The following is a 12,818-nucleotide window of genomic DNA, read 5'->3' on the forward strand; positions in this document are numbered from 1 at the left end:
GTTTTTTCCTCGTGAGCCATGCTGATCTTCAAGCAACCAAGAGACAACGAAACGTCGAGGATACGACACAGGTTTTATGCTTGTTAATAAAAGCAACGAATTACGCTGCAAAGCAGAAGCTCTTCATACTTCGCGATTGATCCCGCCGAGTCGATGCCTCAGAGCGCCGTCGAAACGAGATCTTCAACTGGCGTCTTTGTATCTGCCTTCGTCGGCCTCGACACCACTCGACAAATTGGCTAGATGAGACAGCTCGTGATGGCGCTTATTGCATCTCGAAAAAAACGCAATCGATGGCCACCCCACCGGTTTTAAACCCAGCGGCAAACTATCGTCACCTGAGACCGTTGATCTTTGTTGTCATTGACTTACCAGCCTCGATGCCGTGAATTTGCACAGCCCCGTTGAGTGAGACTTTAACTAATTTCACACGCCGCTTTTGGTTGCTTGGCTCACTACGACAGCTGACGTCTCACAGAATGAAGAAAATGATTACAAAGTAAGCAGTCAGCCTGCTAGAGAACTGCTAGAGGACTGACGTTCTATTCATTTAGCTTTTGTAGGCTAGGTTGTTGAGAAACTCTTTGTTTGCATTACCGTCTCCTCACTCGTCCGTCAACTTCAGAGTTCGCGTTACCCCTACAATTACCATTTAAGATTTGTCTAGCGGCCCGGCAGAGCTCGATCTTATCCCCAAAAAGAAAATCTAAACGCAATTGGGCCATTTCACCGCGCGGCTCCGAGTGGCTGTGGCTCCTGGCAGACGTCAGGCTAAGAAACTCTAGGCATTTAGAACACGATTAGGGGCCCATCCACAGTCCAACTCAGCTGGAGCCAAACACTCAAGACCCTTCACCGGATCTGTCTCAGTTCTAGAGTTCCATTCTTCTGGGCGCAGCGCAAGCCCCATCCCCGTTGGTACAGCAAAGCAGGTGTGCCAGCGCAACCGTAAATCTCTGGAAGCATCGACACCACATCGAGACAGTCAACAGTGCCAAAACTCGAACGCCCACACATCTGCGCAAACTTCAACGTTTCGCCGCCTTTTGCATGCTGTACTGTACCGACCCAAAGACTAGGCCCGTCCCCACAGCCCGCAAGCGTCTGACTCTCTTTCGACGACTGCTGTTCGGGAGAGAGCAGCTGCGGTCGCATTCCCCGTTGATTGAAATGCCAGAGGACAGCCACCGTCCTCACCTTCACGTAACTCCTCTCCTCTCTCCACCAACAAGCTACCGCACCTACCAGAAGATGCCCGATCTAGATTTTCCTTTGCCGGCGAGGCAGAAACCCAAACCCAAAATGCCTTTCGTCCTAATAGCTTCATACATTACCGACTGGTTATGTATAGCAGCTGCTGGTGCCATAGGCACAATATTAGGCAACGTCACTCCAAATAAGAGGCCCTTTCTTCTGGAGGACCCCAACATATCGTATGTTTAAGCAGTCGCAAACCACCAGCAAGCTACCCGTGGTGCTTTAATCCATTGGCTGGGAACCCGGTGTGCCCAAGCAGCTAACCTCATTATAGCTTCCCCTTTACCGAGCACGAGACGGTCGACACGATGACCCTATTACTTTGCGTCGCAGCCCTACCAATCGTGGTTATACTCTTCGTCACTCTGGTCTTCGTGCCGGGCCCCACCGTTCCAGCGGGCACACCTAAGGCCTTGATTTGGAAACGAAAGTTGTGGGAGCTTCACATAGGATGGCTAGGACTGGCCTTCTCCCTCTGCTCAGCCTGGTTCATTACCAGCGGAATGAAGAACCTATTCGGCAAACCGCGACCGGATATGTTGTCTCGATGCAAGCCCGACATCGACAACATGCGAGATTATATCGTTGGAGGATTCTCTTTCGCAAGCGATGGCCGCTTAGTATCAGCAGCTATCTGCCAAAGTACCGACAAGTCGATACTGGACGATGGTTTCCGCAGCTATCCTTCTGGGCACTCTAGCTCTGCTGCTGCTGGCTTGATCTACCTCTCCTTCTTCTTAGCCAGCAAGTTTGCCGTTGTGATCCCGTTCATGGCCCCCGGCTCGTATACCACTGACTCAAGCGCTATGTCGTCATTCCCATCGCGCATGCCCAACGCTGGTAATCGAAAGGTGTACGAGCCTGTGCACTCCGTATCATCGCAGGCTGTGGACGATATTTCGGCTCCTGACGATCCAGCGGTTTCGAAACAAATCGCAGAACACAGTACAGCGGTGTTTGCAGTGCGGAAACAAGCCGCCGCGCCTCCATTATATCTTCTGCTTTTGACCGCACTACCGTTCTTTGGCTCCATCTTCATTGCGAGCTCCCGATGGTTTGATTTCCGCCATCACGGGTTTGACATCCTCTTCGGTTTCATGATTGGTCTGATTTGCGCCTGGTTTGCATTCCGATACTACCATTTGCCGATTAGCCAGGGCGCCGGCTGGGCTTGGGCGCCTCGGAGCAGTGATAAGGCGTTCTGGGCAGGGGTCGGATCATACAGTTACGCCACGGATAAGAAGCACTGGATTCGCCGAAGCGCTGAGGAAGGAGCACAAGCGGGACAAGCACCGGGTGATATCGAGATGGGAGTCCGTCATCGAGCGGCAAAACAGTTCGACAACACTGATATTTCGACCTTAGACCACGCAGAACACTCGAGGGTCCCAGTGCAAATGCACGATGACATGGGTGTAAGAAATGAGCATGACATGGACCAAAATCGGATATAAAGGTCTCCCGGACACTGGCACTGGGCTCGGAATACGGGGGATATGACAAACAGAGGTGTTATCTGAATTAAACGGCCAACTTCTGGCTGTTGTACAACAACGTGGCGTATTCGGGGCAAATCCTCTACTTGCCTGGCGTAAAGGGATACCACTGAGATTGCACATGAATTTGATGTATTTGACTTCACCTAACCAACATGTTCCCTTGGTGACATGCCATCCAAAACATAAGTGCGAACTTGTTGCTAATCAACTCTTGCCGCCAACCTCACAATTCCAGGTAAATCCTGTTAGGCAACCACGCCGCTCGGTTGAACGGCTGTGCGTATACTTCGCTTACCATGGACTCGGATGGAGAAATACGCCAACAAGTACAACGCGCCAAGGTGGTGGGTCATCATGCCAGTGATATTACAAGATATTGGAAAGAGAAGTTCCATACGGAGTTGCCAGCTACCAATATTGGAACATGACAGCTGATAGGCTGATATACTCTGGGTATGATATAAACAACCCCGAAAGAGCATCAAAGCACCCTTGTTGCGGAAGAGCGATTGAAGCTAGTCATCATACCAGTCGCAAGCTCGAAGAGTCGCTGTATCGGACGGTCGAGGAACAAGAGGTTCCGGGCGTTGCTGTTGTCGAGTCGATCCTGCTGTCGTGAGTCAAAAGTGTCATGGTATCAATGGTCGGGTCCTACACCGGGGCTACACAGAAATATCCAGGGTCGAATCATCGTTGAAAAAATCGAAGCGCAGTGATCCACTAGTCAAGGCGTTTATTATGTGTAATATAACGTTGCACATGCGGGTTGTCAATATTTTGGATGCCATGCTGTAGCGATGCCACGGGTTCTCCATCAAGGAAAAACCAACCGTCTGTGGCCGGCTGCAGTAGGCGTGCCACCGAAAGCGGAATAAATAAGCTTGTGTCAAAGCCGGTTGTGTTCCACGCCCCAAGGCGTGGGGCCCATTCCGTCCTAGCCATGGAAATATAGTTCTAGCGGTTGCGCACCTGGCCACAGTCCGGGTGTTGAATATATGTTCAAGCGAGCCAAGGATATCCCAACGAACGCTGCTGATACATTTCCACAGTAGATGTCTCACAGAACCAGAAGCGCTTTGGGCTATGCCTTGATGACCACGCCCACGCTGGTTCTCCTGAACCCCTTTACGTATGGAGCATTGGGTGAGCCGACTTTAGTTTGGTGCTATCTGTCTTTGCTGTCCTATTATGGTCTTCGGGATCCCTGAGTCTGTCCACCGGCAAGATTTCCCGCCAGCCTGGAGATATCCATTCGGGGTTCCGCCTCTTTGTACAAAGAACGAAACTGGCGGTTATCACGAGGAAGTTGGAGAAAAGAAGTTTCAATATGAAACTCGGCAAGCACCTCTGATGCTTCCAGCCTATTCTACCGAGGCCTTTCTCGTTGGCATTACCGTTATATCTGCACTCCGCTATGCTCTGCCGAGCGCCTCCCGGGAGTTAAGCCAGTAAGCTACCAGCTTAGACTGATGCATCTGCAGGCCGCTGTCCGAATTTTGTCCCTGTAGGAACCTTGTTGTGCTATGCTTATTTCGGGTGTACCAGTCGGATATATCTTGACAAGTTATATCGACTCTTCCTGTCCTTTTATGTTGCATTTTATGTTGCATTTTATGTTGCATACTAAGCCTGAGTGCGACAGCTTTGTGTCACTTTACTGCCTGTACATTCACCGATCTGCTGTCAGGCTGAGAGAGCCTTGAGGCCATAGCACGCCGGTACAAGACCGGTTGGTCTGTCTTCAATCTTTTACGCAATGGAACTTTGCAGTGTGGGTTTGTGTATTCCCGGACTCTATATTTCTCATAGACTGGCTACTTTTCCGGGCGTCGCCACTTGCAGGATCACTTGTTCCCCTCCCAACTATGATAACGCCCTGCTAACCGCAAGGCATTGGCATGCATTGAGCGCGAACCATACGCACCGAATGAGTTGAATTCATCGGGAGAAGTGTGTTAACTCTGAAAACACCAACCCCCTAACATATTGAAACTTGTCTACTGTCTTCCCTACATTTGTTCAAAGTTGAATACGGCCTCGCAGATGCATTGAATGAATGTTGAATGAAAAGCCAGGGAACCCTCTCAAATATTCGCCCGCTTTCGCTCGCGTTCCAAGCCGCCCACCTGTAGGAAACGTGGCGAGATAAAGCAGCTCCAACATGGAAGGCTGCGGTGCAGATAACGAGCTTTTTCAGAGATTTGAGCAGAGCTTCAGGAGATTCAAAGCCGTCAGGGTATTCCCCATCACATTCGATTGCGCTCGCATATGTTCTGAGGCGTACAGGGTACCGAGCTGTTACCGTCCCTAGCATGAAGATGAATCTAGAACCTATCAGCAGAGCCTTGTAGCGATGATATGTGACATATTCATTCCCCATGTCAGGGTTGTTGAAGCCCCTACTTCCCTATCTTCCACGCGCAAGTATGTAACATCTTCCACAGCTTTTCAAGCTCCTCTGCTTTGAAAATAGGTTGCGGGTCTGAGCCACTTCTCGCAAACTTTGTAAGGCGAGTAAATGTGCCTGAATTAGCCTTATTGCTCTCCCTAAAGACACATTCGGCGAGCGAATAGTAGCTGCCGATATATTCTTGGACGGTCGTACGGAACTTGGTAAGCACCGAGATGATTTGCCCTCCCGTGCTAAATCCTCCGATGAGACTGATGAGACGGAAACATTCGTAAGGCTTGGGGATGGTCTTCAGCCCACGTATCATTTGTATGCGATACATGAGATGGTGGAGAACGAGGAGTTCACAGATGCCACGGACACTTCCACCATCTACTTTGGAGCAGCCAAACATGAATACGTAGCATAGGTTGAAATATGAACCGAGAGCTGGCAAACCCACTCCAGGATCTTCAGGTACCTGTCGTTGAGCAACAGGCTGACGATTCTGGATATCCGAATTCGACTGGTTCCTTGCCATCATCTCGTATTCGTTTGTGCATGAATCATATCGAACCGTGATCTTGTAACGAGCTGCCTGTTCTCGTTGCTCGCCGTGTCCACTTGGGAGTTTGACCAGTTATAGCGTGAAGTAGGCATTCTTGATGAGGAACCCTGCCGGCTCCTGGCGTTGATGGTCTGTATTGTCGATGGGCCTCCACGGCGGCGGGTAGATCGCAATCGGGATTGGACATCGATGCAATCAGAGCCTGGATAGGGGTGTGGATGAAGTGTACTTCCTGCTGGTCAACCCATCGCCATCCTGAGATACTTTGCCTGCTTTGTTGCCTACATACCGTACACCTCTACTACATGAAGGCCGCTTCGTTTCTGCCCGACGAAGATTTCGGGCGAAGAATAACCTGTGCTTGCAGAACTCCATAATTGGCAGTAACGTTGTGCCCTCGAGGAATAATGAAGACAGGACAGAGAACTGGCAAGACTCGTGAGTTCTAAGTAGGTCCCATCAGGCATAGACGGTGCTTCCATCAGGTCTAACAAACCGTCCCGCTCTATGGCCAGGCTCAGTCAGCCCAGTGAGTGCAGAATAATCGGCAACAATAAAACGACCCTTCGAGGAACGGAAATGTTAGCATCCTTCAGGAGGCCCTCAAGCGAAGAACTCTCTGTATGTTTCGATCATAAGTACGACGCGAAACTTGGTAACATAACCTACCTCATAATTATTAGAGGGGCTGGCCTCTTACCTTTGTTTGACCTCCTTTCATGGTTTCCGGAACTAAGATACCTGCAGGCAAGGCTGTCCATCGCTCAAATCTAAAGACTCAACTGAAGCTACGCCTTCGCCGTCCTCATACTCGTCATCCTTATCCCTCCCAGTCGCAGCAACGATTCTTCACAAGCACAGAAAGAGGGCACTTGTTGAATTCGCCAAGTCTATCTCCTAATCCTCTTATTAAGTGCATTACCCCCCAGTTTCCTGCCCGGAAAGTACAGTTGAGCCCAAGACGACGTCTGTCCCGTTATGGATGGAGGTCTTGGAACTTAATCTGATAATGATACCGACATTGTATACCCGACCCGATTCACCCAAGGGAACTAGTCCAAGTTGGTCGATTCTGTTCTGCTGCCGATATGCACTGCATCATCGAAGTTGCGGGCCGGGATAAGTGTCGTGCCAAAGCATGCGGGACGGCCCGGAAGTCTGCCGGTGATGCGGCATGTTTTACGAGCAAGACGCTACCTCGGCAGCTGTTCCTCGTCAAACTCCGCCCAGCTCATTTATAAGTCTACTACCATCGATGCTGTGGTGCACAAGCCGCCATGCCCTATATAACGAAGACAATGGCGACGAAATGATACTTGAGAAGCCTACGAATTCCTAAATACCATACAGGCGATAGAAGAGCGGCAGCATTGGTGAATACACACATGTTCCTATTTGCAATCCTATTAAGAATGACGATACTGGGGAATCTCTTTCAAACGCCATCGCAAAATCCAGCCATCTGAAACGCCAGCATGCGCAAAGCCCGATGCCGCCTCCTATGAATGCTGCCGCAATACCTCCTAACACAGGGCTTCGATTCCGACAAGTCCCCATGCAAACCCATACAGCCGGGCGTCGGTGGATTTCTTCTGTCTTTATTCCTTTCTGTTACGATATCCATCAACCAACGACATTCATACCGGTCCCCTCGATAAGGACATCGTTCTCAGCATCCAGATCATCCTCGTCCTCGTCATCTTCCTCATCCAAATCCACCTCACCATTATCATTCTTGAAGCCGCTCTCGACCTCGAGCTTGCGCAACCGCCGCAGCATTTCGGTGCGTTGCATGTTCTGCCAGCGAATTAAGGCGGCCGGGGCGTGGACACGGAAGCCATAGACGCGGGGGATATAGCGCTCGGAGCTCTTGGGCGGGACGAGGGCCGGGTAGACCTGGAACATGATATTGTGGAACGAGGTGCCGAAGTAGGCACCGTCGATGGCGGCGTGGCGGGACGACTTGGGGTTGTAGACGTCCTCGCAGCGGACACAGTAGAGCTTGACGGGCTTCTGGTTCGGCACGTCGGTTTGGCCCATGGGGAGGAGCGGGTGCGAGTGGCAGAAGACGCGGGGACATTTGCCAAAGTCGGCTTTCTTGTACTTGTCAAGCTATTGGGACCAACACGGTCAGTCATCCAAGTTATTCGTCTGTGGTTTCCCGTGCTGGAAGGACTATACTACGGCAACAGCGCCAGCATCAGCACATACCATCTTAGACAGACCCCTAGTCGTGACTATGTAGCGCGCATGAATCAAGCCGTACAGATGGCGGGCCGACTTCTCGATCGTCTCTCTCATGTCATCGTCGCAATCGAGGTCGAAGACGTCGGTGATGAGATCGAGCGCATACTGGTAGTACTGAACTTCCGTGTTAAGGCCAGTCAGGTTGAAGCGGTCTGTGAGGTAGTCCTCGTCAATTTCGCAGAAGTACTCATTGCCGCGGGATGAGATAAACTGTGTGGCCGCGATGGTAGTCAGCGAAGCAAAAGCAGGAGCAAAAGCAAGGGATCAACCACTAACCCAGTCCCTCCAGTAGCTCGTGTAGTCGCTATCAGACTCGGAAGCAAATTCGTCCATCATGGGCGCGGTCGGGTGGTGGTTCGTGGCCACCGATGACTGTGACGACGGCGCAATTAAACAATCGATGTCCTAGAAATGCCGAGGCGGTGTCATCACCGACGAGAACTATACTATTCTGGCGGCGGCGACGATATCATAAGGCTGCAGCCGTCCAGGTGGGGGATTGGTATTGACGCGATTTCACCGCAGCTGGTGGGGTTGAAATTGCTCTCGAGTTAGCCTCGACCACTCATCGAGGCAACATGGTCCGTGCAACTGTGCTTTCGGTCATTTTTCAGGGGGAGCTACCGGGTACCTCGGCCCAAAACTTTGGCCGGTGTTTATCACGAACTTGGATACTCAGTAGTAGTTATGGGCATCATCATTCCGAGCGACGCAGAAAAAGGGGCCGTGGTGATCTTGAAACAATCAAATCCAAAAAGAACAGAAACCTCTCGTTTTAGATACCCGCTTTCATTCCATACCTTGGTTATTTGATCCCCCTTCGCCAATACAAGCAACTCTATGCAACTTTCTACATATACGCAGCCATAACTACGATGGACTCGCAGTCCCAAAACTGCTCGTTTCGCTTACTGCCGCCGATTGCACATCTGAACCAATATCCGAGTCCTGTTTCGTGCCCCCATTCAACCTTCGCGACGACGGCACACCAAGTCTAGTCATCAAATCCGCCTCATCCCTGTCCTGTCCCACCCTTAGATTGACCAGCTGCATTGCCTCCCGCAGCGTTTCGCCGCTCTCATCCATCGCCGCCAGGAACCTAGCCAATTCCTTGCAAAGTTCCCAATCCTCCTCTCGGATTGCGCGGGAGAATAGCCGGACCGACTGCTCTGATGCCGTGTCGAGCTCTTCAAACGTGTGTAAGATGAGTAAATACCCGCCGGCCGTTTTCAAGGACCCGCGCTGTAGCGACTCTTCAAACAGTTCTCCCGGTGGCGGGAGATATGCAAAAAGGGTTCGCCACGATCTCACCTCCGTCTTTCTCGTGCACTGGACTACAATGTCCAGATACTGTCTGAACGATGATAGTAGCGACAGTACCCGGGGAAGAATGGCCGCTTCGGGGGCCGGTGCCGAGTCCACCTCCTCATCGAGAACGTGATGAAGCAAGATTTCTAGTGCATGAGCAAAGTATTCTAAGTTTTCATAATTTTGAGCTAGCTTCAGAGCAGCGAAGGAATTGTTGTTTGTCAGGTGGAACCGCAGGATCGCGGGGAGAAAGAGATGAGTCTGCGTTTGTCAGTAATAGCCCGCAGTTGAATCATGGAAGTGCCTACCCTAATGGAAAAGCGGAAGAAGGAGAAGTTGATGTCCCTCCGTTGCACCAAGTCCGGCTCGACCCCGAGAATGATGCCCTTGCTCATGAGGATAGATAGGGGATAGAAATCAACTGCTATCAACACAGTCGGAGGCAGTTCCTTGGTAGAGTCTGTCGTAGCTCTTAGGACGTCCTGGATATCCGGCCAGGCTCTCAGCTCATGACCCTCGAAAACCCAAAGAGCATTTCGGAGACTGACTTCCTCGGTTTCCAAAGAGAAGCGATCGTTTGGCTGGCCTAGCATATGCACTGACGACTGGTCCCTCATGCTTATATAATATTCCACGTTCTGTGATATGACGCGCATGTCATATTTGAGGTGACCTTCGTTATTGAAGGATGGCTGCAGCAGGACGAGTTTTCCATCGACTAAGAAAAGCACCGACGCCACGGCAACGTCCTGAGAGGGGTCACCGTCCACTAATTGGCTCTCTGGTAATATCCAGCTGAGACCTCGGACTCTGGCTGGTGATCTGACAATGCCGTGAAAAGCAATTTGCCCGACCTGGATTGGCCGCAGCGCACCAGCTACGGGCGCGAAGACAAAATGATAAAGTAGGTTGTCGTATGTGTACACTAGAAGTGAGTCTTCACCCGACGGAGTGATCAAAACAATAGGGGCTGGCATCTGCTGCGTGAACATGACCGTTGTGCTGTCCAGTGCCGTTTCCCTAGAGTAGAGACGCAACTCGTACGACCTGTTGGCTTCAACAGCTGCCACGAGTATGTGTTGATACCAGCACATCCCACCCCTGACTTGAAACTCGTTTTCCATGACTCCATTGGCGAATGTCTTCCATCTGCCGCTGTTGATACTGTAATGGGCGAGACCCCGTCGACCAGCGACCGCCACATACCTGCCATCAGAGGAGACGACAGTGCATTTAATCGGCCATTGGTTCAGTAGATAGTTGGACGGGATCCTCGCGGTGTGCCACAAGAACGGTTCCGCAGAAATACTGGTCAGGTCCGGGAGGTCATAGCCCCTGTAAACCATGACGCTAGAAGAGCTCTGCAGGACGGTCCGAAACAGATTGGGGGGGCTGTAACAGCCCGTCACGGCACTGCGTGCCATCTCCAGTGCCCAAATGGCTTCGTTTTGGCGACCCACGAGGAGGAGCTCACACGCACCGCCTATCCAGCATGCTTCACGTATGCCCAACAGCCACTCTTCTTTGTTGTTGGACGCTACCGAGGTACTGACGCCAAAGCTATGGCTTGCTGATTTCCCGTACACGCTCCATGCTGCCCAGCCATTCTCATAGCCGGCAAACAAGCAATACCCGTCAGGTGAGTAGGTCAAGGCAGTCAGGGATCCGGACGCCTTTGGTGATACGGGGTTGTTGTGCACATGAGAAGCTGGAATATTGCCCACGTAGTCCCTGGCAGAGTAGACGTGGATAGATCCATCGGCGCAGCCTACTGCGATGAGCGAGAACCTTGCATTGATGACTGCTCTCACTGCATGACTACTCTCGCTTTGCGGGGAATGAAAGCAGTAGCCTCTGAACAGCTTCTTCGGGTCCACCTCGCCATTACCGTTATTTTGTGACTGGGTAGCATGCGCGCTTGAGCTACGCTGAACAGCAAATGCTTTACCACCACTGGTAATCCAAGTGGACAGGTTCATTGGTCGGTCATGCGTCATCTCCTTAATACAAGTCTTCTTCTCTAGCCAGCCCATGCGACTCACAAGTTCGGTGCTTGTCTGGCTACCAGTACTGTCGGGGGTCCATCGTATGCACTGCACGGCGGCGGGTTTCCGGGTAGCGACGACCAGTTCATCGTCAAGAGCAAGCGCACATTCGATTCCGGCATCCACTTTAATGACCCTACGAAAACGAACGCTGACGTCGCGGACGCCAGACCCTTCGCCGGGCCCTAGCAAAATCTGGTCTGGGGCGGTATTCCCAGGGCCGCCAAAATGACTCTGTCTCCGTCTCTGAATGTTTTTATGGTCTGCGAAGTGAGGTTTGTACACACGGGATTCGGCGTCTGTGGCGAGGGAGTAAGTAATGAGGTAACCAGAGCTCGTTTGGACGACGAAGATGGCGGAATCGGGCCGCAGCAAGAGAGCAACGTTGGCGCCGTAAGATTTGATGGAAGTCTCGGAGCGTACGACCACGGCGAGAATAACTGTGGGCTGCAGATAATCCAGGTTAGCTTGACGGCAAGGCGCCGTAGCGATATGCTTCAGAGACGCACCTTGGTCTGCCAGATCGTCATAGTGGTGGGCGTTATGACAGCGAATAAATGACCAGTCCGAGAGACTTTTAGGGCAACAATAGGCTCGCCGGACGGCACGGCAGCTCCATCGGACACTGCCAGGTCCTGGAAGCTTCGCGCAAATACATCGTGATAGTAATCGTGCTCGACGGAGTTGACGGCCGGAGTTGCGGGTGTGAAGGGCGTCGGCGGGACCTGCAGCGGTACATCAAGGTTGGCTTCCTTGGGAGTGTTGTCTTCGTCGTTTCGAGACGTTGACGGGGTTGTGCTCAATAAAGAACTGTTGTCGGCACCTGTACTTGGCTCAAGGCCATCGTGAGAGACGACGGCCCTTGGTCTCGCTGCAGCTTGGCTAGTGGTGGTCGCATAAATACGAGGGGTTCCAATGGGCCAGTACATGGCTGCTCCAAGCCAACTGGGGCCTCATTCGCGTCACCTCATACCAGCCGAAAAAACAGGTGATGATATACGTTGCGTGGATAACCAATGAGTCTGTAAATTCAAAGCTAATTCATTCCGCCATTGGGGGAGATGTTTATTTCATGGTAAAAGATACGTAAGTAGATAGTTGTATGTGAAAATATCCTGGTCGCTGCCAATTGGCAGTGATTTTGGGACCGGCGACCAGCTCAGCTCCAATTGATCTCCAATACTAACGTCAGGTACTACGGCAGCGACCCGACCCCTGTCACTTCGAAGTTCTGGGTGGGGCTCCGAGCTTGCCAGAATGTGGGCCGCGTTTTCATCCAACTGAGAATGTGGCGGCCACAACCTTCAATGTTGCAAGCACCAGCCTTGGCCGTTGAGAGGTTTCTTTTACATCTCGATCTGGAGTTGAGTACGTTCCAAGCCTGGACCGAGTGAGCAAAGGCAGCTGCGCAAACATCCCAAGATCTACAAGGAATATTGTCGATTCAAGCTACTGCCGGCTATCTTCTTGACGATATCCAAGTTTCTGGCGCCCCCTTCCCCCCA

At 51.7% G+C, this 12,818-nt stretch overlaps 3 protein-coding genes across 3 annotated transcripts; 1 reads left to right on the forward strand and 2 right to left on the reverse strand.

Annotated features, from left to right (window-relative positions):
- Nucleotides 1–1,251: 1,251 nt before the first annotated feature.
- Nucleotides 1,252–3,808, forward strand: BCR38DRAFT_458860 (PAP2 superfamily-domain-containing protein; the record flags this gene model as incomplete). The annotated part of the gene is made up of 4 exons (XM_040862220.1): nt 1,252–1,433; nt 1,532–2,553; nt 3,715–3,740; nt 3,770–3,808. 4 exons carry the CDS (start codon nt 1,252–1,254, stop codon nt 3,806–3,808), a joined length of 1,269 nt encoding a protein of 422 aa, XP_040714136.1.
- Nucleotides 3,809–6,940: 3,132 nt separating this feature from the next.
- BCR38DRAFT_438100 (casein kinase II, regulatory subunit) lies at nt 6,941–8,479 on the reverse strand. The gene is made up of 3 exons (XM_040860564.1): nt 8,237–8,479; nt 7,925–8,170; nt 6,941–7,825 (listed from the first exon to the last, which is right to left on the reverse strand). The coding sequence occupies exons 1-3, from the start codon at nt 8,294–8,296 to the stop codon at nt 7,337–7,339; spliced, it is 795 nt and encodes a 264-aa protein (XP_040714137.1). The 5' UTR covers nt 8,297–8,479; the 3' UTR covers nt 6,941–7,336.
- A 180-nt stretch (nt 8,480–8,659) lies between these two features.
- On the reverse strand, nt 8,660–12,434 carry BCR38DRAFT_395127 (RIC1-domain-containing protein). The gene is made up of 3 exons (XM_040857627.1): nt 11,823–12,434; nt 9,577–11,760; nt 8,660–9,529 (listed from the first exon to the last, which is right to left on the reverse strand). The coding sequence occupies exons 1-3, from the start codon at nt 12,240–12,242 to the stop codon at nt 8,831–8,833; spliced, it is 3,303 nt and encodes a 1,100-aa protein (XP_040714138.1). The 5' UTR covers nt 12,243–12,434; the 3' UTR covers nt 8,660–8,830.
- Between the last annotated feature and the right edge of the window lie 384 nt (nt 12,435–12,818).

The sequence above is a fragment of the Pseudomassariella vexata genome (genome assembly GCF_002105095.1).
Source record: "Pseudomassariella vexata strain CBS 129021 chromosome Unknown BCR38scaffold_9, whole genome shotgun sequence".
Lineage (NCBI taxonomy): Eukaryota > Fungi > Ascomycota > Sordariomycetes > Amphisphaeriales > Pseudomassariaceae > Pseudomassariella > Pseudomassariella vexata.